The sequence below is a fragment of the Salvelinus alpinus genome, chromosome 32 (genome assembly GCF_045679555.1).
Source record: "Salvelinus alpinus chromosome 32, SLU_Salpinus.1, whole genome shotgun sequence".
Taxonomy (NCBI): domain Eukaryota; kingdom Metazoa; phylum Chordata; class Actinopteri; order Salmoniformes; family Salmonidae; genus Salvelinus; species Salvelinus alpinus.
The window spans coordinates 11652379-11676499 of record NC_092117.1 but is presented as its reverse complement, the minus strand read 5'-3'; the positions used below and the strand labels follow the sequence as shown (position 1 = coordinate 11676499).

General features: G+C 43.8%; 1 protein-coding gene across 2 annotated transcripts; it reads right to left on the bottom strand.

Moving 5' to 3' along the window:
* Nucleotides 1-72: 72 nt before the first annotated feature.
* dlk2 (delta-like 2 homolog (Drosophila)) lies at nt 73-23520 on the bottom strand. Of its 2 annotated transcripts, none has more exons than XM_071380192.1 (6): nt 22453-23520; nt 12819-12911; nt 7888-7945; nt 4065-4195; nt 3819-3966; nt 73-3101 (listed from the first exon to the last, which is right to left on the bottom strand). In XM_071380192.1, the coding sequence occupies exons 2-6, from the start codon at nt 12895-12897 to the stop codon at nt 2300-2302; spliced, it is 1218 nt and encodes a 405-aa protein (XP_071236293.1). In that variant the 5' UTR covers nt 12898-12911; nt 22453-23520; the 3' UTR covers nt 73-2299. The 2 variants fall into 2 exon arrangements, with proteins under 2 accessions (XP_071236293.1, XP_071236292.1); XM_071380191.1 differs by lacking the exon at nt 22453-23520 and adding an exon at nt 18219-18390.
* Between the last annotated feature and the right edge of the window lie 601 nt (nt 23521-24121).

The following is a 24121-nucleotide window of genomic DNA, read 5'->3' as shown; positions in this document are numbered from 1 at the left end:
TTATCTGTATCCTGGCTCTATCTACACTGAAGTGGAAGCATTTTGGCAGTCATTACGGCACTTTGTACAAGAAACAGTTCACAACTTTATTGCAGACAATTCAGTATAAAAAATAAGACTCATTGCAAATAGACCACGTTCTACAAATAAATTACAGAAAATAAATAAAATGTACAGCTTCAAAATACTGTTTAGCAAATCCATATTGTTATTCGCTATTAAACACCATACAGAAGTAAACAGGTCACAAATTCATTTTCAGTGTTGACAGAATATTACTTTTTACAAAATGATACAATTATAACTTAAAGTAACTGTCCAGTGAAAATCTCACTCTTAAAAGTTTATATTCTGTTAACTAATACCCAAATAATGTTGTTGACTCATCCTATACTCATATGGCCAAAGCATAAATCAATTAAAAAACACGAAGTCCCCACCTCAAACGTGTATCTCAAACAGAATATTTAAAAAATGCTTGCTATTTCCTCATAGAGAAGGATGAGCTTTCCAATCAGCGGTCTACACATTCATATTTTTTATGACCGGTATACACTCGCATCATTCTGTTGTTGGGTTACTCCACAGTGATCAATTGACATATCATCTTTATATACACTGAGTGTACAAAACATTAGGAACATCTTTCCCTCAGAAAAACCTCAATTTGTCAGGGCATGGACTCTACAAGGTGTCGAAAGCGTTCCACAGGGATGCTGGCCCATGCTGACTCCAATGCTTCCCTCAGTTATGTCAAGTTGGCTGGATGTCCTTTGGGTCCTTTGGATCATTCTTGATACACATGGGAAACTGTTGAGTGTGAAAAACCCAGCAGTGTTGCAGTTCTTGACACACTCAAACCGGTGCGCCTGGCACCTATTACCATACCCAGTTCAAAGGCACTTAAATCTGTTGTCTCGCCCATTCACCCTCTGAATGGCACACATACACAATCCATGTCTCAATTGTCTCAAGGCTTAAAAGTCCATCTTTAACCTGTCTCCTACCCTTCAACTACACTGATTGAAGTGGATTTAACAAGTGACATCAATAAGGGATCATAGCTTTCACCTGGATTCACCTGGTCAGTCTATGTCATGGAAAGACCAGGGGTTCCTAATGTTTTGTACACTCAGTGTATGTCCCATGATGGCATCTGTGAGCGCACAGGCAGCCATCATGGGACAAGAAGGGACCATGGCCATCTTTATTTTGAAGTAGTCAATTTTCTTCTTCTACTACGTCTATGAGTTGACAAACAAACCGAAAAGGTACATACGGCCACCTAGTGTTTTCTCACAAGTATAATTCATTGGCTGATCCCTCCTGATGACCTGGATGGAATCATGTCATCCTTCCGTAACCCATAGAAAGTACAACCCTGTTGACTACCTTAAAATGTTGAAAGCCCTAAATGGCAATGCCCGTGCCTCTATCTAACTCTATGGGGTACCCCCACACCATTCCAATACAGAAAAGCAGATTTTTTACATACATAATTACACTTTTTTGGAAGGAAAACTATTTTACTCGTATTGTAATTAATTATAGGTCATATTTAATAGAAATCTGGAAACACTGGACAGTTACTTAAATGAAGTAGGTGTTGAGGTGTTGCAGTTCTTTAGTCTGTGGTATAGAAAGTACACTGTTAAAACAACATGAACTCAGGCAATCATTTGTCTGCATGTCTGAATTCTGCTCACTGCAGAGCTTGTTCCGAGGTCAGAGCCCATTTGGAAAAATATGGGTAGATTCATTCATGTCTAACATTTTGGCCTAATATCGTGATGAGAACAGCAGTGACAAATACCAGTACACCAATTAGGTTGACATAACAAGGGCATTGTCTCGGCTTGCATTCCAAAGCTGTCTGTCAGTAGGCCTGTCTTACATGCAGTTCATGCCAAGAAACCGAATCAGTTGATTTTGAGGACGGACAAATTACACATTGGTTGTCCGTGACAAGTAACCAAAGGACTTGAGTATATTTCTCATGATGTACCTCCACTTTACCCCTGTGGTGAACAAATAATCCGTCATATTAGGACTACGCTCCTTTTGTTAGGAGAATGTGTTTGACACTCCTAACATTTACCCTTGAACAGACCCACTGGTCCCTTCTTGGTCCTGCGTCTCTTTAGGTATCGATACCTAGGTCGGTATGTTGTCTGTATTTTGACTGTCAGTACTGAAGAAAATCAGTCATGGAGGCAGGGCTGGGATAAAAGCATGGCTTTCCCTCTGCTGAGAGCAGTCTGTGTCCTGTGTTCAGGGCTGTGGAGGTAGTAAACATAACCTAAATCACCTCAGTGTTCAGTTTCTTCTTCTCCAGTTCTGGGGCTGTGGGCGTGTGTAGGAAGCTGATCTTACACTCCTGCTCCACTGTGACTAGGTGGCTCTGCGGGGGCGGCTGGCGGTCTCGGTGTTTCAGCGGGTGCAGGCGGGGGGTGGGGCCGCACCGGCAGCTTGCACAGTGGTCCTGCCAATGCCCCCTCAGCACCAGGCCAGCTGTGAGCACCACCACGGCAAGTGTCATGCACCCCAGCACCAGGAGGGTGATGAGCTGCACCTCTGACAGGCCAGACGACCCCCACTGGGTCACAACCTCCTTCACAGAGATCTTCAGCAGCCTGTCTCCACTATTATTGTCCCCCCTCGTGATGTCCTGGTCTGGCCTGGACTGAGTTACCCTTCCCCAGCCCCCACCTCCCCCAGCCCAGTCACGGGAGCTGCTGATGGGCGCTTGGCTCTCTGGGCTCCTTAAGGGCACCTCGCAGGTCCTGCCAGTGAACCCAGGCTTGCAGAAGCAGTGGAAGGTGCTGGCACGGTCCAGGCAGCGTCCTCCATTAAGGCAAGGTTGGCTGGCACAGTCATCCAGGTTGACGGTGCAGAACCGGCCCGTGAAGCCCTCGGGACAGAGGCAGGAGAAGCGGTTGATGCCATCCAGGCAGGTGGCACCGTTACCACAAGGGCGCATCAGGCAGTCGTCCATGTTGTTCTCGCAACGTGGCCCGGTGAAGCCTGCCAGGCAGCGGCAGGAGAGCTCTGGAGCATAACCGCCACTGTCCTCACACTGCCCGCCATTCTTACATGAAGACCTGAAAGATAAAGACAACATAAGCACTAAAAACCCTGAGGTAAATGATCTGAATAACTGAATAGATTTTCAGTGCTGAATTGATTACTTAACCCAAGCCTGTTCATATGGGCCTGGACATCCAACTGATTTGTAAGTAAATGTGTGGCGCTTACTCTGTGATGATCACTGATTACATTCAATCAGGCATTGATTTGGCACTTTAAGACAAATCTGCCCCAGAGTCTGTGCCTTGGCCTGTATCGTTTCCCTGGTAACCATTTAGCCAGTGATTTGGGAACTCAATGGGGGCTGTAGTGTAGATGCCTGGCTTCAATGTGTTTGTTAGCACTAGAGGCCACTCACTTGGCCGATAATGATCCCATTAAATCACATGATTGCTCTCCAGTGGATACAAATTGACCAGGCTGCTACGTGGCCCGCGCCAGTCTGCATGTTTTTGACTGCCATCAGGGGACCAGCTGGGACACACCACAGTCAAAACCCACACACACACTGAAACACACTCATTGAGAGAACAACTGATTTATTGTAATTTACACACACTAATAGTGTAGCTAGTTTCCCGTTGGAAAGTCTAAAATGACCACTCATTCCTGTATGTTGAGTCACTGGTTGGGGTTGAACTTGTGATTTGTTTTGATTAAGGCAGAAGCAGTAGGCCTGAGACAAACTTGTTCCATAGATTGTTTTCGAGTGTGTTGCTAATTGAACTCACCTGCCGGTCTTATGACAGGGTCCTGTCTTGTGCTCGCAGTTCCTCCCGTGAAATCCCTCGGTGCAGAGGCAGGAGTATTCCCCTGAAACGTTGGCGTAACAAGTGGCACCGTTCTGACAAGGTGCCTCATTTGTACACACATGGATATCTGAAGCAGAGGAGAGAAGCGGTGAATACGTACTGCTCTACCACTCACTGAACAAATACAATTATGATGGTCTGATACATACAAATATTTTCTGTCACCTTTGTCGCAGAAGCGCCCTGCCCATCCAGGCTCGCAGGTGCATTGCCAGGGTTGGTGACACGATCCATGGACACAGCCTGGCATTCTCACACAGACGTCGCACTGCTGCCCCTCCCAACCCGGGTCACACCTGGAATACAGCACAGCCAGTTAGATCAGCTCTCATCTCTATAGCCAACACAGCCTCATGATGGAGATATACAGCACAGGAGGTTGGTGGCACCTTAAATGGGGAGGATGGGCTCGTGGTAATGGCTGGAGCGGAATCAGTGGAATGGTATCAAATACATCAAACACATCAAATACATGGTTTGATGCCATTCCATTCACTCCATTCCAGCCATTATTATGAGCCGTCCTCCCCTCAGCAGCCTCCACTGATATACAGTTATATACAGTGGCATAATCAAAAATTGCAGGGCCACTCTTACCCTCCGCAATGGACACAGGAGGGCGCCCATACTTAACAAAATAACTTTTGCAATGCGCTGCTCTGTACAGTATCTGTGAGGCACATAAATATGAACATTCGTAGAATGCACTCCATAGATTTTGTGAGTGTGACCCGCTCTAAAGGACATAATTGACACCAGAATATCGTGGGCCTGAATGATGGCTTTATATGTTTGTCATATACAGTTGAAGTTGGAAGTTTACATACACTTAGGTTTTTTAACCACTCCACAAATTTCTAGTTAACGAACTATAGTTTTGGCAAGTCGGTTAGGAAATCTACTTTGTGCATGACACAAGTAATTTTTCCAACAATTGTTTAGAGACAGATTATTTCACTTATAATTCACAATGTCACAATTCCAGTGGGTCAGACGTTTACATACACTAAGTTGACTGTGCCTTTAAACAGCTTGGAAAATTCCAGGAAATGATGCCATGGCTTTAGAAGCTTCTGATAGGCTAATTGACATTGTTTGAGTCAATTGGAAGTGTACCTGTGGATGTATTTCAAGGTCTACCTTCAAACTCCGTGCCTCTTTGCTTGACATCATGGGAAAATCAAAAGAAATCAGCCAAGACCTCAGAAAAAAAAATTGTAGACCTCCACAAGTCTGGTTCATCCTTGGGAGCAATTTCCAAACGCCTGAAGATACCACGTTCATCTGTACAAACAATAGTATGCAAGTATAAACACCATGGGACCACACAGGCGTCATACCGCTCAGGAAGGAGACGCGTTCTGTCTCCTAGAGATGAACGTACTTTGGTGTGAAAAGTGCAAATCAATCCCAGAACAACAGCAAAGGACCTTGTGAAGACGCTGGAGGAAATAGGTACAAAGGTATCTACAGTAAAAAGAGTCCTATATCAACATAACCTGAAAGGCCGCTCAGCAAGGAAGAAGTCACTGCTCCAAAACCGCCATTTTAAGGCCAGACTACGGTTTGCAACTGCACATGGGGACATGTGTACTTTTTGGAGAAATGTCCTCTGGTCTGATTAAACAAAAATAGAACTGTTTGGCCATAATGACCATCCAGTATCATGTTGTGGAGGTGCTTAGCTCCAGGAGGGACTGGTGCACTTCACAAAATAGATGGCATCATGAGGGAGGAAAATTATGTGGCTATATTGAAGCAACATCTCAAGACATCAGTCAAGAAGTTAAAGCTTGGTTGCAAATGGGTCTTCCAAATGGACATTGACCCCAATCAAACTTCCAAAGTTGTGGCAAAATACCTTAAGGACAACAAAGTCAGGGTATTGGATTGGCCATCACAAAGCCCTGACCTCAATCCTATAGAAAATTTGTGGGGAGAACTGAAAAGGCGTGTGCGAGCAAGGAGGCCTACAAACCTGACTCAGTTACACCAGCTCTGTCAGGAGGAATGGACCAAAATTCACCCAACTTATTGTGGGAAGCTTGTGGAAGGCTACCTGAAACGTTTGACCCAAGTTAAACAATTTAAAGGCAATATTACCAAACACTAAATGAGTGTATGTAAACTTCTGACCCACTGGGAATGTGATGAAAGAAATAAAAGCTGAAAGAAATAATTCTCTCTACTATTATTCTGACATTTCACATTCTTAAAATAAAGTGGTGATCCTAACTGACCTAAGACGGGGAATTTTTACAAGGATTAAATGTCAGGAATTGTGAAAAACTGAGTTTAAATGTATTTGGCTAAGGTGTATGTAAACTTCCGACTTCAACTGTATGCTTGTCATAGGCAACACATTAAGATATACAGTGCATTGGAAAAGTATTCAGACTCCTTGACTTTTTCCACTTTATTACGTTAATGCCTTATTCTAAAACTGATTAAATAAGAAAAATCCTCAGCAATCTACAGGTTTTTAGAAATGTTTGCAAAAAAAAATATGAATTACCTTATTTACATAAGTATTCAGACCCTTTGCTATGAGACTCGAAATTGAGCTCAGGTGCATCCTGTTTCCATTGATCATCCTTGAGATGTTTCTACAACTTGATTGGAGTCTACCTGAGGTAATTCAATTGATTTGATTTGGAAAGGCACACACCTGTCTATATAAGGTCCCACAGTTGACAGTGCATGTCAGAGCAAAAACCAAGCCATGAGTTCGAAGGAATTGTCTGTAGAGCTCCGAGACAGGATTGTGTCGAGGCACAGATCTGGGGAAGGGTACCAAACAATTTCGGCAGCATTGAAGGTCCCCAAGAACACAATGGCCTCCATCATTCTTAAATGGAAGAGGTTTGAAACCACCAAGACTCTTCCTAGAGCTGGCCTCCCAGCCAAACTGAGCAATCGGGGGAGAAGGACCTTGGTCAGGGAGGTGACCAAGAACCCGATGGTCACTCTGACAGAGCTCTAGAGTTCCTCTGTGGAGATGGGAGAAACTTCCAGAAGGACAAACATCTCTGCAGCACTCCACCAATCAGGCCTTTATGGTAGAGTGGCCAGACGGAAGCCACTCCTCAGTAAAGGGACATGACAGCCGGCTTGGAGTTTTCCAAAAGGCACCTAAAGACTCTCAGACCATGAGAAACACGATTCTCTGGTCTGATGAAACCAGGATTCAACTCTTTGGCCTGAATGCCAAGTGTCACATTTGGAGGAAACCTGGCACCATCCTTATGGTGAAGCATGGTGGCAACATCATGCTGTGGGGGTGTTTTTCAGTGGTAGGGACTGGGAGATTAGTCAGGATCGAGGCAAAGATGAACGAAGCAAAGTACAGAGTGATCCTTGATGAAAACCTGCTCCAGAGCGCTCAGGACCTCAGACTGGGGCGAAGGTTCACCTTCCAACAGGACAACGATACTAAGCACACAGCCAAGACAACGCAGGGGTGGCTTTGGGACAAGTTTTTGAATGTCCTTGAGTGGCTCAGCCAGAGCCCGGACTTGAACCCGATCGAGCATCTCTGGAGAGACCTGAACATAGCTGTGCAGCAACGCTCCCCATCCAACCTGACAGAGCTTGAGAGGATCTGCAGAGAAGAATGGGAGAAATTCCCCAAATATAGGTGTGCCAAGCTTGTAGTGTCATACCCAAGAAAACTCGAGGCTGTTATTGCTGCCGAAGGTGCTTCAACAAAGTACCGAGGAACGGGTCTGAATATTAATGTAAATGTGATATTTCTGTTTAAACATTTTATAAATTAGCAAAAATGTCTAAAAAGCTGTTTTTGCTTTGTCATTATGGGGCATCATGTGTTGATTGATGAGGAAAAACAACAATTTAATCCATTTTAGAGTAAGGCTGTAACCTCACAAATTGTGGAAAAAGTCAAGGGGTCTGAATACTTTCCGAAGGCACTGTATCATATTTTAGACATGTTAAAGATGGATGCATCTTCCATCAAGTTTCTCCTTACCTGCACACCGCATTCTCGTCACACCGACTATTGGTCACATTACACGTGCAGTTTAGAGCTGTAAGAGAAAGGAAACAGTCATTTCAGAGAAAGATCCCAGATGTACCAGTAATATCCTGACATTCAGACGCAATACTTGTCATTAATTAGATACGGCTATTATCCACGGAACAGATTCATTTGCTTTATCTGTGATATTTCTGCTGTTTGTAAGCATGAACCTCACAGCTTTATTTCTCCAGCAGTTGATGATAAATACATTTGATGCTCTATAAAACTCAATTGAATTCAGTGAGTTAATTCCTAATATAATATATGCCATTTATCCCAAGCGACTTACAGTCGTGCGCGCATACATTTTCTACCACAACCATTTCTAACACAACAGTATCTGAGAAATACACTCGCGGTTCGATAATTGTAAAGTCAGAATAAGCTTATCTGAATGACCGCTGTTTGAGTGATGCTTGAGGGATTTCAGGGCTCGATGGGACGCTGATGATACTTTGACCTCTAACCCTAGGCAGTCGGTCGTCCGTGTGCGCAGTGTTTCTTTACAAGAGCGTGTGTTCCACGGAGACTGTGCGATGACTCCTCAGTGCAACTGCTGGGGAACTTTGAGCTGCTGCTCAGACAGACAGACATGCATCTGAGGATCTGCTCATTTGTTATGATGAAACAACAGTGAAAAAAATGTCAGTCGAAGCCAGCCTCGTCCACCAGACAGATTTCTGGGGAGTGGTGACGAGGTTAGACGAAGCCCACATGATGAGGCGCACAGTTTAATTTGACTTGGGGTTTCATATGATTGTATCTGACTATGAGTTATATGCTATTGGTTTCAGAAAGGAAAATACAGCTGCATTGCTGAGTTATTAAACATCCCCTTGAACTGGCAAGCATTTGAACTACTGCTAAAGGGATATGTGAGTTATCTGTTATTGTCCTCAGTTGTTACTAGTGGATTTGGCTGGCCTTAGGCATACCAATGTACTGTCTGCATTTGGCTTTGGTAAACAATGGGGGTTTGCCAGGTAGGGTGTGTGGGGTGCGTGTGTAGCAGTAAGCAGCACGAGGGGAGCGTGTGCGGTGGGAGGAGAGGAATGCCGTGCAGTCATGTCTCCACCCGCACAAACTCTGCCCAAACCCCACTGGAATTCACAAACACTCCCACACTGTAGTACTATACACATCCTAAACCTCTCACTATAGAGAGGTGGACTTTGAGGGATTTTTAGAGCAGTGTTCTTACAACAGCCTATATTAAATTTTGTTCCCAAACAGTAACTTATACAAATTCTGTCTTTAATATACAGTAGGAAATGTTTTAGTATAGCCTGTGTTGTTAGCTTTAGTTTCTCAGCTCAACTGACTATATTTCTTCCTTTTGTTCCGTTTTCACATCTCAACATTTAGAATAGTTGTAACTTTGGCAAAATTATAATCTGTACCAGAAGACAATTGGTTTATCCTGCGGTTGCGTATGCATACAATGCAGACACTCATTGGTTTGATGTGGAATGGCAGGCATTTTCCATGAACAACACGACAGTGGGCTTGCGGTAAGCCCTGTGTCCATGGGAACATAGCGGACCTTGAACAATGAAAGGCTTTCCCATCGCCATCGCGGGAACAGCTGAGAAGTACTAACTGTTATCTGAGAATGGTGAAGCAGTTCAGAAACCGTCATCTCTTAAATGCGGACAGCTGGGAAAGCCCAGTATTAGCTCATGTATTCTAAACAGGCAAGTTATTAAAACAATAAATCCCATAGACAATGGGGAATACTGCAGTGAGCTGTTATATTTTCAGAGACCTTATTTATGTTTTTGGCATTCAAAAATGAAACTGTGCTCTTTTAAAAGCATGTTTCATTCAATATAACAACAAGCATTAAGAGATGTGGCATCTTATATGACTTGGGGCTGAATCTAATTAAACCTGCCCATACATATGCATGTCTATCTAGAAACATTTAGCAATTTTATAGGACCATAGGAAATAAATTGGTTTAAATGCTACTGTGTACGCAAAGCAAAGCAATTACAGTTGAATTGACCCCTGATCCAGCCATTTGCCTGGCCTGTACAGTGTCCTGAAATGGCACAGCGGATGTCACAGTACACACCATCAGCAATCCTTCAGATGCCATTTATCCCATGCTGCCAGTGCCTCAGGTTAGGATGGGAGCATATTTCTGTTATTTGCTGAAGAGCAGAGAGCTCTCTGATTTCTCATCCTCCCTAGTGTTAAAGCTACATGGAGGCCATTTTATTTCCCTTTTATTAGAATAAACTTCAAAGCCTCTTGATGCGCTGTGTGAACTGTGTTACATCTGGCAGGAAGAAAGACACATTGAGAGTTTAAGGGGATGGAAGAGTTGGGCCACAGTGAGCATCACAATGATTGAGAAGAGAGTGAGAGGGACAGAGAGGAGGAGTATGCAGGATGGGGGTGCGTCAAAGGCACACATCATGCACATGTCCATAGGGAGGGAATGAGCAGGCCATGGTGCACAGCCGTCTGATCACTGCAGAGTGTGGATAGACTGATGAGACAAGTCAGCCTCCTGGCATGGACAGCAGCCTGCCTCTCATTCCTGCTGCTGGCCCTGCAGCAAGTCAGTGGCCCAGTCCCAGCCACTATTTGCCAGGGAAGCCTGTCTGGTCTGCCCCATTCCCTGTCCCTGTGGTGAGCTCTGTGTGCTTGTAATAAGTTCCCTCCAGCTCTGCTAAGACTGGAACCATGAAGGCACACATGACCCCAAATAGGCCCAGGGCTCAGAATCAGCAACAGACTGATTCCTGGAAGACTTGGAATCAGGATAAATAGTCCTGAACTAATCAGGACGAAGTCCCCAGCTGCTTGATTATTGAGCAAGATAACAAAAAAAATCTGTATAGTATAAGCATTGTCAAAATAGAAATAATGACAACTGTGTAACGTTATATACAGTATACTGTAAGTTGTCAACTTGTCATTCATAGAATGCTTGTTGGTGATATCGTACGTATCCAGGCCTTGGACAGGGCCTTGTCACCAGCTTATGTATCACCATGATAATCACGGAAATAATGACTGGACCACCAACTGTTAAACACAATGCCCTTTGTCTGGAGCAGTGTTATTTAAGAGCTTCTGATTTGCCATCTAATCATGGGGGGACAGGTGCTGTTTTCTTCCCTAGGCTGGCCCCCAGGGCCTGCAAGCTCCCCGGTGCTCCTCTGGGGGGGTAGTTCACACGAGTCTCTCCGTGTTGAAACCAGGGGGATCTAAATTTAACCCTGGCCATGAAACTTTATCCCCCCTCCCATCCTCCCCTGCTCGCGCCGTGGCCAGAGCTCTGGTGCCAGTCATACACACAGCACAGGTTTGGGTTTCTTCCATTTTGATCCCCAGACAGGCCGTGTGCCTGCCACCAGCCCACGCTCCAAGGAGTGTGTGAACGTGTGTGTGCCCTAAGTTCAGATTGAGGAGGAAGGGGAGGTGAGGAGGGACGTGCGAGGGGCCACCAGTGTCTGAAGGAGATGAGGGAGTCGTAACCAGATCCCTGAGAAATTAAGGATCATTTAATCTCTGGATCCACTCAGCTGCTTGCGGCGCTAGAAAAATATTTAGGCAAGACGGCCGAGTAGGGATCATCAGCCGCCATCCCCTGGCTCTGAGGCTCCTGGCGGGGCCTAAAGATGCAGACGGGGTTGGGGAAGACTGTTCGACACTTTATCCTTAAAGCAAACCCCATGGCTAGTAGCTACTGCTGTGACAGAGGGCTTTCCTGCCGCTCGCTCTAGGGTCAGACATCTGTTCTCTGACACGTGTCACACACCTCTTGACACAATGCCTCATACCACATCACGGTTCCCCTTCTCTCCCCAAGGGGCCAACGCAAAAATTAATCACATTCTGTAACCAGACAGGAATTTCACAGTTGAGTTCACAAGGGAGGGAGAAGGAAAGAAAAACTTCTCTGCTATTGCACTCCATACTGAGGGCAGATTATGACTGATTCAACATTTTGATTTGTTTATTAGGATCCCCATTCACTTTTGCAGAAGCAGCAGCTACTCTTCCCGGGGTCCACAAAAAACACAAAACAAGTAACAAAACACAGATAGACAAGGAAAATCCCAGAAATGTAAAACAACAAAATACAAACAACACAACAGCAAAAAATAATACAAACAATACAAAAAAATATATGTGTATTAGAGTGTGTGTGTGTCCCCTCACAGTATATATGAATAGTGTGTAAATAGTATTACTGTTGTCTCTTGGTGTCTTTCCTATATATATATATATATATATATATGTTTGTTTTTGTTTTTTGAATGTAATGTCATATCTTTTGTTTTTCTTGTCTATTACTGTTCTGTACTTTGTCATGTATTTGAATGTTTTATGTGGACCCCAGGAAGAGTAGCTGCTGCACGTGCAGTAGCTAACGGGGATCCTAATAAAGTAAACAGTCCCTGCCGTTCCATGCAAGCCAGCCATGTTCAAAGTTTAAATTAAAATACAGTTAAGAATCTTTGTACTTCATGCTTTAAACATTGTTTTATTGAGTCGGATCTAAAACATTCGTTATTGCACGCAAAAATATATATATTTTTTTTAATTATAAAGTGTGCTCCTTTTTTAGATTGACTTAGATTTTATTTCAAAATTATTTATCAAACTACTTCTGATGCATGTTTTTAACAGAGTTTTGTTTACTTTTATCAACAAACAGAAATTGTATTGCGCCTTTGGCTTCAATCTGATAGTTACCCAGCATACAGTATCAGTTGCCAGGGCTCTCTGTCTATTAGTACTTATATGTACTATAATAAGTATATACCGGTATACATCCACTTCTGTAGTGGATGGGTACTGGCTAGCATTGAGCCACTGACTACTTGAGGGCACCAATTGACATGCAGCAAATACCTTACCTTGAGCCTCGCATTGGTGGATGAGCATTAGTACACAGCAACTCCAGAGCAGCAGGGTGACTGAGTCTCTCAGAGGCATGGTGCAAACGGGATCTGAAACCGAGCACAGAAGATTCCTCTTTAGGCTGTAGGGGGTTACCTTGTGCCAATACACTCGAATGTAGGGACATCTATCTTTGGCATGACATAAATCTCTACCATAAGGCAAACGTGATTATGGCCACAAAGGGGTCTCCAAAGGTTACAGAACAGGAGTGAGAAATTCCGTCACGGAGGCCTGCAGGGTCATTACATCTTGGCTCATAACTCTTATTCTGCTGTCATCGTTCTGATAAAGGACACTTAACCAGGTGTCCCAGTTATAAATCAGCTCGGACATGATGGTATCCCACGACAAGTGTTGGTCCTGGAGAGAGACACCTACAACTGCTGATTCCAACAAAACCTTGTATCAGCCTAGATCTCTTTCCCCATATTACTCAGCTCTATGTCTCAGTAGTTCCAGAGCTCAGAAGTGGGGCTTTGCTTACTCAGTCTACCAAAATGAAGCGTGCTGTTAGTCAGGAGTTAGTCAGGAATGCGAAAATACTCCTCCAACTCCCCCCAAAGATCAAACTGAGAGAAACCTGATCTGCTCGACAGGCCACAGACACTCACTCAATAATTTACACTGTTGTGTGAATCTTTAATACTGGACATTTACAGCAAGACCGCACCACTCCAGTGCCACCTCTCTCTCTCAGGGCCATCATACACACTGTCAGTTAACTTCCGTTAGAAAGATAACTGATCATCATGGCTTCTTGAGAGCAGTGCAGTGATACTGCATCTCAGCTTAGTAGATAAACCTGCTCCTCCAACTGTGTTTATATCGTGTTGCTATTAGTTACCTATGTGACATGTGAGCGTGGTCTCTTTGCTTACAGTGGTCTGCTAAACCATTTAGATGGCTAGAGTATGCAGTGACTCAGGTATATCACATTTGCATTCCCGCCACACAGCACTTGAACTTACATTTTTGATATCCACTTGGTAGTCGGCCGACTCGACCCTATCCAGGTCCTATCCAGGTCCATCTAAATGCCTTATCCAGATGAAGGCGCTGTCCTCACTTTTCTATGCAGTGGCAAGTTGACCTTTCCAGCTCTTCCTGGAATGGAGCAAACTAAGAGCGAGGAGCGAGGAGCTATACTTTTCAGCCATACCCTTGGATGGAGTTTTCATATCCTTCACAGTAATCTCCCAATTGTCATTCTGAGATTCCATTGAATGGCCGTTGTGAATGTGGCTGTGGGCACCAACTGGGCCCTTCTCTGTTCCTGCTACAGCCTAATGGAGTTCTGTGAACTGTTAATGAGAGCCAACTGGGCCCTTCTCTGTTCCTGCTACAGCCTAATGGAGTTCTGTGAACTGTTAATGAGAGCCAACTGGGCCCTTCTCTGTTCCTGCTACAGCCTAATGGAGTTCTGTGAACTGTTAATGAGAGCCAACTGGGCCCTTCTCTGTTCCTGCTACAGCCTAATGGAGTTCTGTGAACTGTTACTGAGAGCCAACTGGGCCCTTCTCTGTTCCTGCTACAGCCTAATGGAGTTCTGTGAACTGTTAATGAGAGCCAACTGGGCCCTTCTCTGTTCTTGCTACAGCCTAATGGAGTTCTGTGAACTGTTAATGAGAGCCAACTGGGCCCTTCTCTGTTCCTGCTACAGCCTAATGGAGTTCTGTGAACTGTTAATGAGAGCCAACTGGGCCCTTCTCTGTTCTTGCTACAGCCTAATGGAGTTCTGTGAACTGTTAATGAGAGCCAACTGGGCCCTTCTCTGTTCTTGCTACAGCCTAATGGAGTTCTGTGAACTGTTAATGAGAGCCAACTGGGCCCTTCTCTGTTCCTGCTACAGCCTAATGGAGTTCTGTGAACTGTTAATGAGAGCCAACTGGGCCCTTCTCTGTTCTTGCTACAGCCTAATGGAGTTCTGTGAACTGTTAATGAGAGCCAACTGGGCCCTTCTCTGTTCCTGCTACAGCCTAATGGAGTTCTGTGAACTGTTAATGAGAGCCAACTGGGCCCTTCTCTGTTCTTGCTACAGCCTAATGGAGTTCTGTGAACTGTTAATGAGAGCCAACTGGGCCCTTCTCTGTTCCTGCTACAGCCTAATGGAGTTCTGTGAACTGTTAATGAGAGCCAACTGGGCCCTTCTCTGTTCTTGCTACAGCCTAATGGAGTTCTGTGAACTGTTAATGAGAGCCAACACGGGCCCTGCTTTGAACGGGAAACCTGAGAGGAGTTTTAATTCCATATAAGGAGGGCTTTCTCCCCATGCCACATTTAATAGCCACAGTCCATTGTCCTTGACGCTCTGGATTCCATGTCAATTATCAGCTATGCTGTCTGTTCTGGCTCAAGTGTTGACAAGAATGTTATACAACCCCAACAAATGAATCATATGGATTTGTTTCCCACGCTCACAAAAACCTGCCCAACTATGCCAAATGTAACATGCACTGGCCTTTCTGACACAACATCTACATTATGACATTGAGATCCTTCCATTTCTCACCTGTTCTCCTTTCTGAAGATACATTTTCCATGTGTCTTATGTCAGTTTGTTGATAGAAAATGGCAGAGAGATCTGAGGGTATAACTGCTTGAGGAGGAGACATACCAACAGCAGGCAGCACGTCTCATCCTGGGCCTGGCTCTTCATCAATCAGATTACAGGTCTGACTTCAATAGACCTTCCACGAGATGCACTCTGTTACCTGCTTTAAATAGAGACTTGAGTGCAGCTCTCTTCATTAATAATAAGGTGTACCTTCTGTCCCCTTTCTCCCTTGGTTATAACATAAATGTTTTGTGCTCTACTGCTGAATCAAGTTATATTTCAGATCACAGGAATCATAAACACTTTGACCTGTACTTCACCCCGCTCCTGTACTCACTTATAGTCTTTTTAGCTAAATGTCGCTCTATCGTGGTGGCAACTGTAAATGACTGATTGTCTCTATGGTGTATCTGTAGGACATAGCCACGGTGTGAGTTTAGGGTCTCTTGTGATATTCTTGACACCATCATTTTCTTTCTTTCACAAGCCTGCCACCATTTACACATTTCCTGTTGAGAAACAGCATTCACATTTTCCCCAGAAACGGTTTGAACATAATTGTTCAATATTTGTTCCTGTGGGAATTGGTCTCATAATTAACCCTTTATTGGAGGTGCTATTTGTGTGAGGCGACAGTTGAAGTCGGAAGTTTACATACACTTAGGTTGGAGTCATTAAAACTCGTTTTTCAACCATTCCACAAATTTCTTGTTAACAAACTATAGTTTTGGCAAGTCGGTAAGGACTTTGTGCATGACACAAGTAATTTTTCCAACAATTGTTTACAGACAGATTGTTTCACTTATAATTCACTGTGTCACAATTCCAGTGGGTCAGAAGTTTACATACACTAATTTGACTGTGCCTTTAAACAGCTTGGAAAATTACAGAAAATTATGTCATGGCTTTAGAAGCTTCTGATAGGCTAATTTACATCATTTGAGTCAATTGGAGGTGGACCTGTGGATGTATTTCAAGGCCTACCTTCAAACTCAGTGCCTCTTTGCTTGACATCATGGGAAAATCAAAAGAGATCAGCTAAGACCTCAGAAAAAATTGTAGACCTCCACAAGTCTGGTTCATCCTTGGGAGCAATTTCCAAACGCCTGAATGTACCACGTTCATCTGTACAAACAATAGTACGCAAGTATAAACACCATGGGACCACGCAGGCGTCATACTGCTCAGGAAGGAGACATGTTCTGTCTCCTAGAGATGAACGTACTTTGGTGCGAAAAGTGCAAATCAATCCCAGAACAACAGCAAACGACCTTGTGAAGATGCTGGAGGAAACAGGTACAAAAGTGTCTATATCCACAGTAAAACGAGTCCTATATCAACATAACCTGAAAGGCTGCTCAGCAAGGAAGAAGCCACTGCTCCAAAACCGCCATAAAAAAGCCAGACTACGGTTTGCAACTGCACATGGGGACAACGATCGTACTTTTTTGAGAAATGTCCTCTGGTCTGATGAAACAAAAATAGAACTGTTTGGCCATAATGACCATCGTTATGTTTGGAGGAAAAGGGGGGAGGCTTGCAAGCTGAAGAACACCATCCCAACCGTGAAGCACGGGGGTAGCAACATCATGTTGTGGGGGTGCTTTGCTGCAGGAGGTACTGGTGCACTTCACAAAATAGATGGCATCATGAGGAGGAACATTATGTGGATATATTGAAGCAACATCTCAAGACATCAGTCAGGAAGTTAAAGCTTGGTTGGAAATTCTATTGAAAATTTGTGGGCAGAACTGAAAAAGCGTGTTCGAGCAAGGAGGCCTACAAACCTGGCTCAGTTACACTAGCTCTGTCGGGAGGAATGGGCTAAAATTCACCCAACTTATTGTGGGAAGCTTGTGGAACACGAAATATTTGACCCAAGTTAAACAATTTAAAGGCAAATCATTCTCTCTACTATTATTCTGACATTTCACATTCTTAAAATAAAGTGGTGATCCTAACTGACCTAAGACAGGGAGTGTTTACTAGGATTAAATGTCAGGAATTGTGAAAAACTGAGTTTAAATGTATTTGGCTAAGGTGTATGTAAACTTCCGACTTCAACTGTATTTGGAAGCATGTCCTCACGTCACTGAAACGCTAATGGAGTGGCAAGGGCAAGGGTAAAACATCCATCTCAGTATTCAGAATACTGACTGTAATCCAACAATTATAATTGTTGATTGAAAAGACCATGTACACACATGGTAACGTGAACGATAACAAGACCATAGAGGCTGACTTTCAAATGCTAACAGTCACCACTTTGTGTCGAATTCAATCAAACCCACACTGTACAAATTTGCACTGCTGACAAATAGCATCTAATCAAAATGAAGATGAACTTGGTTTTGTTTCATTCAGTAATTACCGTCTTACTTATTACATTACTGTAATTGAAATGTGCATTTTCCATGTAGGTTCGTGGCACAACATGTTTTTTTATCCCATTTTAAGTAGAACAAGAAGATGCCAAGATGGATGCAAATTATAGGCCACAATTTTGCGTAAACATAAAAGCACCATCCAGATGGTTAGATAACTCACCAAGGTGCCTACACACATTTTCATGCACTGTATCATCCTAATCAGCAATCCCGATTCTGGTTCATTTGCAAAACAATGCAAGATATTGTCTAGAAAAGGTTACAATAATTTAAACACACACACACACACACACACACACACACACACACACACACACACACACACACACACACACACACACACACACACACACACACACACACACACACACACACACACACACACACACACACACAGTATGTATGTTACACACCTGAGCTGAAGGTGGTCACCTCACCGCTGAATAAGAGTCCTCAGGTAGAATGATTAAGAACACATGCTCTCACAAACTATTAAAAACACATAATAGAGCTACACAGACACATGTTCAGGAGCAGGAGCAGGCAGACATTACGGAGGGGATTGTTGATCAAAAAGCCTGTCAAAGAAACAGAAGCAGAATAAAGACAGGCAGGGATCCACCTCCCCACTTAACAACACAGACCTGCCAAGGACCAGCTCTTAAAGGGACAGGCACAGTTTGTGTTTATCTCCATTAGACAGTCATCACTTCTGCCAATAACCTTCCTTTCTATTCCACACTGGACTCACAAACTGATTGTGTGATCAATTCCTGGCACTGTTTCTCAAAATCTCAACCTCCCTAGAGTCGAGAAACATATTTGAGATGAATATCAATCAAGCACCCTTATGTGTGCATGCTGATATTCTGTGCCTCCTGGAAATGTGGAGCTAGTCAATGGACGGCTGTTGCTGTAGCGACAGATTGGGCTCCTGAGGTTGGAGTGCTGCTGTGCCCACACGTTCCACTGCAGGCGATAGTAAGAAAAGGATCATTTTTTCAAGGGATTATCTCCACAATTTCATGGCTGTGTGCCTTAGAAAACAGGCATCCACATGCCTGGACGACTGCCTCCCGCAGACACTGTGTGTGTGTGTGTGTGTGTGTGTGTGTGTGTGTGTGTGTGTGTGTGTGTGTGTGTGTGTGTGTGTGTGTGTGTGTGTGTGTGTGTGTGTGTGTGTGTGTGTGTGTGTGTGTGTGTGTGTGTGTGTGTGTGTGTGTGTGTGTGTTGTAGATGTGTGACAATTGCCAGTGGCTGTTGTCTCTTTTTACTGCATATTGTGAGAAAACATATCTTCATCCAGCTAAATGTGACAAACCATTGTTTTTAGTACACAATAGTTACAGGTGCTTGTTTTTCAAATTGGCTGTAGTCCCATTTCACTTGTAAGAAGCCCTGAAAAGCTGTATAAACTAGCATCTGTCCACGAAATAAACCATATTATAAAGCTTTGCCAGTCACCCTGGGTATGCAGTTGGTACATCTGCTGTAAAATGGGAATTTGACTCTTGGAGCCCAACCAGCTCCTGAAACACATCAAGGACTTCCATCCACATCACTCAACCCAAACAGCCTTAGAGCTGTCCTGGTGTGTGCCTACCTGGCTCCCTCTCTGTGTACAAATAATATCCTTCCAAATTCGGATGAATGGAGAAGCACACTCAACTGTGCTGCTTTCTGCTGCCTGCCTATCTGCCTGCATGTGTTGTGTTTATATTGGGATAATGGCATGCCAATTATTCTACCCATCTGACCAGGCAATTTGATGTTTACATTTGTGTGACTCGCTTCAGACTACATGATTATGATGCATATTTTCCACATGAAAAACCAGCAGCAAAATAATAGCATTCACTTTTCTGCTTTCAGAGAGTGTATGGCTTTTGTTAGTCTTTTATTAATATATGGCTTCTGTTAGTCTTTTTACTAAGCCTGCCTAACCCCCTTGATTCTAAATTGCCACATTTGATGTCAATGACTGCAATTTAGAAAATTGCTAAATGAACACTTGTATGCATTACACACTACAAAAAGAGAGTTCAGAAAAGGTTGTTGTCATTTGTTAGTTTTTTTCATTGTAATGCCTTCCCAAAATAAATATGGTCAAATTGTCATTCTTAATCAAATGAAAACATTTGCATCATATATGTGGCCAATTTATTGTGCCATTTCCTGCTTTGATTCTGACTGCAATCACATTGCTTTACACAAATATGAGGGACAAAATGTATCACTTAGAGAAGTAAGAATCAAGGGTTTAAAGTTTTGACCTGAATTGAGCAAATACTGTATGTGTGCTTTTCCCATAGTCGTCTTGGACCTGAGCTCCTTCACATGCTATCATCCTGTTATGTACTTGACTTTATTGAATATCTTTTCCCACACGTTCTTAATTCATTAATGATCTTTCTGGTTCCCTTTGTCTTAGAAAGTTTTACTATCTGCCCAGAGCTTTTCCACTCAAGAAGTCAAATCAAATCAAATCAAATGTATTTATATAGCCCTTCGTACATCAGCTGATATCTCAAAGTGCTGTACAGAAACCCAGCCTAAAACCCCAAACAGCAAGCAATGCAGGTGTAGAAGCACGGTCCTCTAGTAACACATGTACTTAAGCTCAGGGACAGGGAAAACAATTTGTCAGGCCTCAAAATCCTCTAGGCATTACAAAAGCAACAAATACAAAATACAAATCAATGTTTATGGATGACATACTTTATGACACGCTCCTGCACCACTCCCATTGGCCCAAGTGTCAATTTCCTCTTCAAGGCAGAACATGCATTGGCTCATAGGGAAAAAGATGCCACCCTTGAAGAGTTTGCCTCTCCTTTGTCTTATCTAACTGTATAGACCTTCCCTGTTACGTATACAGGGCTGTTGTGAAAGGTGACTCTAGCCAGCCAGTTTTATAGTATGAGTCACTGCACTCGGACTCCTTCGCCTGTCTTTAGAATTAATTACCAATCTACCTTGCCAAAACTCTGTCTAGTATTCATTAGCTGTCACCGTTTTTTTTTCTTTATTTGCGGCTTTGGAGGGAAAATACAGCGTCTGAAAGAGGAAAAGTCTTTATGCATGAACTGAATATCTGTCTTTATTGTTTGTGCAATGTGGCTCATCCTTCTTTTACCAGAACAGGAGTACCTTGAAAGGCCTCTCACATGCTATGTGCCCTGGAAGTGAATAATCCAGTTGCTAACCCCACCAGAACACTGGTTGATTGCCACAGGGGTCAACGGCTGCTACGGCAACAGAGGAAAGAGATGGGCTTTTCTGGAGAATCTCTACAAGGGTCTTTAACATAATATTGCCTCATTGCAGGGCATATTGTTCATGATGAGTTATTTAGCTTTCAGCGGCTTCATTTTCATAAAGCTGTTATACTAACGGCTTACAGTCAATGACTTGGAGTCTGACTTGATGTTGCCTGATGGCCTGATGTTGCCAATAACAACCCCTAAGTGTGTTAGATACTCCCTACATTGGGTTTTGCCAGCTCCTACAAATCACTAGGAAGCATCTGTAGAGGACAGGAGGCAGAGAGATAACTGTGTGACAGTGAAGGAGGACAAGGGATCTCGAGTCGAGTCCTGCAGTGCTGCAGCCAGAAAATAACACGATGAAGCCTTGGCAGATGAGTCTCACTGATACTGGGTTCCTGTCGATGTGCCCAGCATGTCTACATTGGTGTTTATTGAAGGACCTTAAATCAAAAGCAAGTGGGCTAACATGAGATGTGAGAGCCGGAATTGTCATTACCTCACGTATGCTGTAGACAAAGTATTTTCTCATAAATACTAAACTCTTACTCTCAACAGCGGAACTTACAAACACCCAAACAGACATACGCTTGTGTAGGCTACACACACACCTGCTACACTAAGCCGCGTTGCCCGTTCTAGTCTGGTTGCAGAGAATGCCTTCCAACTGGGCACACACGTCAATTTAATGTCTACTCCACGTTGGTTAAAGGTAATTTCATTGAAATGAAGTGGAAACCACGTTGATTCCACCAGTGTGTGCCCGGTGGATTGTGAGGGCCAGTGAAATCAGATTATAGACTCTTGTTGGCTTTTTATTAGGAAGTTGTGGTATTTATTCACTGATTTAAGGGCCACTGTGGTCCCCTTATTATGGAGACCACATTTGTTTGCCTGTAGCTTTTCATCTGGAAAATGAATCTCAAGTGAGCAGAGCAAGTCAATGGGCTTAGAATATAACTCAACCCCCAGGAACAAAAAGCACATGTCTCAACAGGGTAAAAGACTTGAAATATTAGCATTTTCACGCTTCATGTCCAAATCATCGATAAGTAACTTAATTGAGTTACACAATACATTTTTAGATCATTTAGGAGGACTTGGACATGAAGCCAAACAATGCTAATATAATATAGGTACCATTTGATACAGTGGCCAGGTAAACAAAACCAAAGCATGGATTGCTGTCATACCTTGTCCATCGACTGCTTACAGGGCAAGGAAACCAATATGTAATTTTGTCATTAGGTATCTTTCCCTTTATGTACTTAGTAGGTTGCTCTTAACTTTTTTGTCCAAAAACACTTTTTCAAGCAAACACATATAATCATCTACATTAAATGTGTTCATGTATTCTATGTAAAATAATTTCAGTTCTTACCTTGCTTGGCAAGTAAACTCCCCTCAGTCCACTCTCCTGTAGTGTGCTCTTACACTCCAATCTATCAGTCTGGCGGTGAGCTCCTCTGCCCTTGAAGTGTGTCCAATCCTCACACCCGCTGGGCAACAGCCTCCCTCTTGTGGGTGTTGGGTTATTTTAGTGTGGTGAGCTGCAGACAGGCTGGAGAAGCCTCTGCTCCCCCCTAGATGGACGACAAGGAGACACACTCGTCCACCCCACTTCACACCCTCTCTGGCTGCTCCACGCCTCGCCCTCTCCTCTGGGTGCAGACCTGACCCTCCGGGCCACACACTCTTTTCACTTCCTCGTTGAGCTTGAGCGAGAGAGTGAGGGAGTGTCTGAGGTTGTATTCTATCGCCAAGTACTTTGTCGGATAAATTGCTTTGCGGCAGTGTTGAATTAAGCTTTGATTAGATAGCAGCTCCACACTCAGCGAACTTGTGGCTATTTATTGCCCCTCCAAGTGCAGTGGGATAGATCGAGATGAGAAGGAGAGGGAGAAAATAGACAGCAGCCACTAGCTCTTGGGGTCTTTGAACAGAAGTTGTTGGGTTGTGCTGGTGGTGCTCGCTCACTGACTCCACGCTCACTTACTCGCTCTTCCTTTCCAGTGCACAGAGAGACCTCAAGCCATCCACGTGTTCTCTGATTGATTCTGTGTCAGACTGCAGTGGCTGCTGTATGGCATATCAGGTAGCTAAGCTTGTCGTGTGAATATTTTATTGTCCATAAATCAACACCCGGCAAGTGCTTTTCTGTCAGCATCAAACCACAGAAAAATCTCTGTATAAACCTCTAACATTGTCCAAAGCCAGGTCCTGTGTTCAGGCAAGGAAAGGAAAGAAGTGCTTAGTATCACCTCAACAGAGAGGCTCAAGCTTGTCTTACTGGCCTGTTGGGAATCTCTTTTTATTACATCGGTAACTCAAAGAAAAAAAGCCAAAGTCTGGAAGCCCTCTTAATCCGCCGTTAATCTGACTACCCTCTTTTTCCCGATCCCTCTGTAAACCCTCCTCGATAGGTGTAACCACGACACTCTGTTCGTTGAAACTCAATAGACAGAGAGAGAGCAGCTGAACTGACACTCAGCCGCCCACAGAACTCAGGTAAAGTCCTCTTCAGAGAGACGCACAGCCTTAAGTAGTCCCCTGACTTTCTGAAAAGACGCTGAGACACAGTGGCCAAGTCCAAGCAGACAGTTTTCTGTCTTCTTTGCTCTTTACAGATATTTGTTTGGTAAGGAGATATCACCAAAGATTTGTATAACTAGCTCATTGTTCTATCTGTGATATCAATCTAGTCATTAACACCCTTCGTCCCCCTGTGTGCTACAAGCAGGGAGAGAGAATTAACGTTCCATTGCTGGGATGCTCCGCTCATGTCACTTTGAGGTGGGCGGTTACGAAGGGTGTTAATTCATATTTGCCAGAGTCCCCCTGCTGCATTCTGTCAAATATGTTGCCTGTCCCCTGGCCGAGGCAGGTGCGGGGACGGTGTCCAGGGGACATGGCCAGGTTGTTGTAACCTAATTCCCGGGGCTCATTGTTACGTTTGTTGAGGGGCGCTAAATTAGACCATGCCCAATGGTGAATTTGAAATAGCCGCTCGTTTGGGGGTGGGGTTGAGAGGTAGCACATTGAACTGGACG

Coding starts and splice junctions, on each gene's coding strand:
- dlk2 (XM_071380192.1), bottom strand. CDS start 12,897: ATGCCTCTGAGAGACTCAGTCACCCTGCTGCTCTGGAGTTGCTGTGTA. Junction 4,196..7,887: donor GACGAGAATGCGGTGTGCAG/GTAAGGAGAAAC, acceptor GCTGTATTCCAG/GTGTGACCCGGGTTGGGAGG. Junction 3,967..4,064: donor AGGGCGCTTCTGCGACAAAG/GTGACAGAAAAT, acceptor CCTCTGCTTCAG/ATATCCATGTGTGTACAAAT.